This window comes from Coloeus monedula (genome assembly GCF_965178545.1).
Source record: "Coloeus monedula genome assembly, chromosome: 2".
Taxonomy (NCBI): Eukaryota; Metazoa; Chordata; class Aves; order Passeriformes; family Corvidae; genus Coloeus; species Coloeus monedula.
The window spans coordinates 63,470,500-63,476,332 of record NC_138782.1 but is presented as its reverse complement, the minus strand read 5'-3'; the positions used below and the strand labels follow the sequence as shown (position 1 = coordinate 63,476,332).

Below are 5,833 nucleotides of genomic sequence, written 5' to 3'. Positions count from 1 at the left end.
GTTCCCCATGCTCCTCCCCATCTCTTGGCCATCAGCGACAGAGGAACAGTGCCAGGCGAGGCCGGACTGCTTTGGCAGCACCAGGTGTACTTCCTGCTCTAAGGAAGCAGCCCAGGTGACCCCTGTCCAGCTGTCGCAGTTAGTTTTCCCCCCGGAGGCTGCTCCCCCAAATCAAATGGATGCTTTAAGCACTTAAAAGTGTTTTATTCATTAAAAGAACAATATTCCTTTTTAAGGAGCCTCTTGGGTGATAGTTTTCCTTCGGAGACTTGCACCACTCTTTCCCTGCAAAATAACAAACCGACTTTCTTGCGAAGCTTTACTTAATCCTGCTTGAAGATCCTACTGTGGCTGCAGGCTGGGGTCAAGTCATTGATAACAGCAGAGGTATCTCCCATAGAGTATTTGTTTGACAAAGCCAATTTGCAGTTGTTGCTTACAGCGATTCACTTTCATCCGTTAATTGCTGTTGCACACCACTTCCCAATTCGCGGTTCCAAACGCGCACAAATCTCCCTCTCCCATGCACACGGGACCAGCACGCTGATGATCAGGCACCGCGGCGGGCAGCCCCGGCGCGCGCAGGCGCGCAGGTCGGGGTCCTGTCGCAGTATAAGAGCGCGCGGCGGCGGGCACGCCCCCTCTCTGTGCAGCGGCGCGCGGCGGTGCCGGGTGAGTGTCCGCGATGGCGCCGGGGCCCGGCCGGGCGGGATCCCCCCGGCCCTCGGGGCATCGCGGCGGGAGCGGGCCGGGCGGGGGCCCCGGGGCGGCCGGCGCCGCTCACCGGGGCGGCCTGTGTCTGTATTTGCAGCAGGAACCCGGGCGGGGACCGCACCCACCGAGAGCGCCATGGCCGAGGAAGGGTGAGCAGGGCCTGGGCCGTCGGGGGCGGCGGGCGGAGGGGCCGGGTCGCTCCGTTGCGCGTCGGGCTTGGGAGCTCCGGCTGTGCCATGTGCACAGGCCCCGGCGTGGTGCTGCTGCATGCTTCCTGCAGGCTGGGAGATGGGTGCTGGGTCCGCCAGGCAGGGCCTCTGGGCGCCTGGCGCCCTCGTGTCCCTTAAAGGAGCATGGAGGCAGCACGGCCCGGTGGCTCGCCAGGAGGATTTAATGCCTTAGCTGCTTTCCCGTTCATCGTTTGTCACTTATCCCTTTGGCTTTGTTCTTTAACTTGCTTATCTGTACTTTTTAATGGCTGGATGCTTGCGGGTGAACGGGAAGCTTTTGCTTTTAGTTGTAACGTGTTGGCGCGATCAGAACATTATGTGTCTTCTCTTTAGCATTACTGCTGGAGGTGTAATGGATGTTAACACTGCTCTGCAAGAAGTGCTGAAGACCGCACTTATCCACGATGGCCTTGCTCGCGGTATCCGTGAAGCAGCCAAAGCCTTGGACAAGTAAGTGTGGTGTCACCACTTTCTATGCTGTCAATAGTAAAACTGGGTGAGACCTTGTGATGAGGTATATTGAACACCTGCAGTGGTGTCCAGGTGCTCAGTTTAAAACTTATTTAAGATTATAGTTTTCTGCCAGTAATTTTTGTCTTTTGTAACCTCTGTTTTGGGGTCTTAAAGTGGGATCTTAAAATACAGGAACTAAACTCGATGATTCAAGAACAGCAGCATCTGGTGTATTACATTCTGTCATTTTGTGGCCCCAGTGCCATCAAGTGTTCGTGTGGGTGTATGGGTTTTGTGAAGAAAATGGAATGGTGTTCGCTGTTGGTAGCTATGAAAATCTGGGGCTCAGGAACCTTACGTTTTAAGAAGTGATAAAGTCGTCTCAAAGCCTTGTAAAATTTGAGTCGGGTTAATACGTATTTCACACTTAACCTGGAAGAGTTGATTATGTTTTTATGAAAAAGCCTTAAATTCATAGCTTTCTTACACTTTTTAAGGTGTTTTTTTTTAATTTTTTTTGGTATGTTGCAACAGTAAGTAATTGTCAAGGTGCAGTATCGAAACAGTATTGAGCTTCTTAGGTGTCAGCCATGGGGTAGTTAGTTATGGTCTTTTAAAGGGCAAAGTATGTCTTTATATATATAGGCATGCATTCACACCTCTGTGTGTTTATGTGCAAATCTATACTTTCCTTGAGAGAAAAAGCTACTTAAATGTAAAGCTGCAGTGTTTGGGTGATGACTTCAGTATGTCGGATACCCCTTCACTCGTCCTATGAGTGATAACTGCTGTCTGACAAACCTGTATGCAGAAACCTCTGAGACAAGGCACTAAACAAGGGCAGAGAAATACAACTTGTGTGTCTGACAACCAGTTTGTATGAGTTCTTCTGAGTTAAGCTACAGCTTCATAAGTGACATTGTGTTAAAAAGGATGATGTATGTGTGAGGTTGTACACATTTGTGTGTGATGGTTCTTGCTTGAGAACGTTTCTGGCATTCTGGTGACACTCCTGATAAAGAAGGTCTTTTTAGGGAAAACTGACTTTGTTTGCAGAGGTCACATTGCATTAGGTTAAGCATAGAAGACCTACTCAGCTCTCTCTGTTGTCAGGTATCCCTTTGGTATCTTAACATTGTACCACAGTATACAAAGATCCTAATTAGAATTGGGGCCCTGTCATAACAGCTTCTTTGAACGTAAGTAGAAAAGATTGTTCTGAAGAACTTGTAACACCTTGACATGGAAATTCAAGCTTTTAGTTTTTACAATTCTAATGTTAAATTACTGTAACCTGTGGTAAATAAGAAAAAGCAGCTTGTAACTTGGTTGCTTTGTAGCAATGACACCAGTTCTCTAGGGGACCTGGTGTTTATCCAGTCATTAGATCTTTTTTCAGTGGCTGAGAATTTATTTAGTGGGATTTTTAGGAGCTTTCAAAATGAGAATAGAATCTGAGGATAAAGCTAACAGTGTATGAATAACCTGTTAGATATGTATGACAAACATAAAAAGTGACAAATCACATCAAAAGTATATTTAGTATTTCAAAAGCTTATGGTGTCTTGTAACCAAAAATTAAAACTTAGGAAGTGGTTCTCTAGAAATGCATGTGCTGAATTCAGTTATTTTCAGTTTTGATGATCAGGAAACTTCAGGTAGTATCTGAAGTAACATCTGTCAGTTCTCATTTTGTTTTAGACGCCAAGCCCATCTCTGTGTTCTGGCTTCAAATTGTGATGAACCCACATATGTAAAATTAGTTGAAGCACTCTGTGCAGAACATCAGATCAACTTAATAAAGGTGAGTGGCAACTTAAGACACAAGTTTGGAACAGTTATGCTTATTTCAGTATGTAGAGAGCTGAACCTTTAGAACACTGCTGTAATTTTGCGTATGGCTTACCTAGGCAGAATTTCCCTTAGCAGCAGATTGTTCTAGTTCTGTGTGATTGCCATTTTGGCACAGTAAAAACCTGTGGATGTAAATGGCAAGGGGTATAGACTGGTTATTTTGCCCAGTTAAAAGTGAATTCTGGTGTCCTGTTGAATAAGAAATAGAAATGTTGCTGAGAGTGTGGGAGGAGGGTCCCTGTGACTCCAGGGAGGCTCACGCTGTACGATGATGATACTTTGGCTCCCTCTGCTGATGCCTGTGAGGAAAGCAGCCATCCGTTACCCAATGCTTCTGACAGTACAGCAGCTGCTGGGCTGGACCCTGGTATGCCAGAAATGGCAAGTTCTCATGTGATGTGATGCCCTGCACAGGTTGATGACAACAAGAAGCTGGGCGAATGGGTGGGTCTCTGCAAGATCGACAGAGAAGGAAAGCCTCGCAAAGTGGTGGGCTGCAGCTGTGTGGTTGTCAAGGTAAGATTGCCAATTATGTCTTATTTCTTGACTTCTGAAATACGTAGTGTACTCAAGGTTGCTTTACATAAGGAACCGCTAAATACAGCTCCTAAATCTTTTTTTTAAAGAGTTGCTTTATATTGTTGATAGTGAACATAAGCTACTTTCATGTTTTATATTCCCTATCGTGTTTATATACTCATATACATTTTGTGAGTTAATGGTTGAGTCCTCAAAGTATCTATGCCTACCTGCCAATAATCATTAAAAGCAAAGTCCTACCTTAGAGGATAGGAAGCTTTGCTTCAGAAAAAAATGCCAGTTCAGCATGTCCGCTCAACTTGAAAATGTTTTGCGGAGCTTATTTCACAATAACACTGGCAAAATAAAGCCACAGTACGAGCCTTGAAGACTTTGTGGTCTCTGAGGTCCCAAGAGATGGCTACATCTTCACAATCAAGACGAGTGTGCATTCTGCATGCATTTTCATAATTATGCTACTTTTTCACATACTTTACTTGAGTTTCTTTAAGCCGAAAAGGTTTTGTTTGCATCCCTGTCAATGGGTGTTATATTTGAATGAAATAGAACAGTGCTTTATCTGAGTAGCCTTACTAAAGAAGAAGGGAAAAACTGGCAGATTGCTTGAGCTTACTTGTGTGGAATTTTGGAAATTCCTTGTGATAAAGTGTCAGAATCCCATTTGTCCTTGTAAAAAATCAATTTGTAAAATTTAGGATGGGTCTGTATGTTAATGGATTATTTTGTGTTACAGGACTATGGCAAGGAATCTCAGGCCAAAGATGTCATCGAAGAGTACTTCAAGTGCAAGAAATGAATGACAAATAAATTTTGAACCAGTCTAGTGTATGTGTGATTAATGATTTGGTGTTTGTGGAACAGTTACTTTGAGTTGCAAAGGATAGCATCAGAAGGTGCAAGAACTTACCAAATATTGGTGTAGTTTATTAGTATTTTAACTCTGTCAGTTTGCTGAAAAGATTGTGGGCATCCCTGCCATTCTTATTTTAGGGTAATTCTGTTTGCTGTTCCTACCCCAGAAGTTACCAGCTAGAGCATGGCACAGATTCAAGTTGCAATAATGCAGACATTTGATTACTGTCCTTGCTTGGTAATGCTTTGGTCTGTATTTCTAGGATTCTGAGTAACTTGTCTAAAGTATTGCTGCATCCGTGATAAAAATTTGGCTCCCTCTGCTGAGACAAATGAAGATAATGGCCTTAACTGTCACCCAAATCTTCTGAGATGTTGCAGGATTTCTATAAATGCTTTCTTAATTTATTTAGGGAACTTAATGGACACAAGATGTGTTCTACTTGTTCCTCTGCCTTGAACTGTGAGTGATAGCATCTTCTAACTAGTATTGTCATGTAGATTGATTCTGTAGTTCTCTGTAGGTAGGGTAGCCAAGTAGTTAAGTTCTCACTTGCTCAGATGAGGCAGTGTTGAGCTCCTAACTTGCTCAGTGTTGGTTTCTGTAGTAGTTAATTGATGTTCAAAACTTGTTTCTGTCAGTTTTTTGTTTTTTAGAAACAAGGGATTTAGACTGGAAGGTATGGTTTGTTTCTCTCCTGCAAGTTCTTTTATATGTCTTAAATTTTCTGCAGAGCAGCTCTTAAGTGAGTCATAAGGAGTTGCTCTGTTGTGCTGATGTGTAAGATATGAATGTGGGTTATGTGGGGCTGAGCGCCTGTGGCTGAGCAGATGGGAATGTTTATCTGTTTTCAGGCACTTCAACTTAAATTTTCATTGTGGTTTGTAACCCCTTGTGATATCCCTGGTCATAAGTGTGAGAGTGAAGACAGGCGTGTTTTCCAGCTGGGCTCAGATTCACTTCTCTTACAGCACTTCTTTAGGCTCTTGAAGGGTCTCTTAGTTTTTGCCCTGTCCCAGCTTTATAGTAACTAGATCTTGGGGACTTGGGTTGTTGGAGAGGTTTCTCTAATAGCATTTTCAGGTGTACTCAATGAAGTCACCTGTTCAAGTCTACAAGGTCTGTATCCTTTTGCTAAACTGTGTGTTCAGTCTCATCTCTGAAATTCTCCATTAAGGTAGTTTTTACA

At 43.8% G+C, this 5,833-nt stretch overlaps 1 protein-coding gene across 1 annotated transcript; it reads left to right on the top strand.

Annotated features, from left to right (window-relative positions):
• Positions 1-646: 646 nt before the first annotated feature.
• Positions 647-4,619, top strand: RPS12 (ribosomal protein S12). The gene is made up of 6 exons (XM_082303056.1): positions 647-672; positions 812-863; positions 1,278-1,394; positions 3,099-3,201; positions 3,666-3,767; positions 4,525-4,619. Exons 2-6 carry the CDS (start codon positions 850-852, stop codon positions 4,585-4,587), a joined length of 399 nt encoding a protein of 132 aa, XP_082159182.1. The 5' UTR covers positions 647-672; positions 812-849; the 3' UTR covers positions 4,588-4,619.
• Positions 4,620-5,833: the final 1,214 nt, after the last annotated feature.

What these genes read in the sequence shown, in the direction of transcription:
- RPS12 (XM_082303056.1), top strand. An exon ending in GCAGCCAAAGCCTTGGACAA is followed by an intron (nt 1,395 to 3,098) that starts GTAAGTGTGGTG and finishes ATTTTGTTTTAG; the next exon opens with ACGCCAAGCCCATCTCTGTG. An exon ending in GCAGCTGTGTGGTTGTCAAG is followed by an intron (nt 3,768 to 4,524) that starts GTAAGATTGCCA and finishes TTTGTGTTACAG; the next exon opens with GACTATGGCAAGGAATCTCA.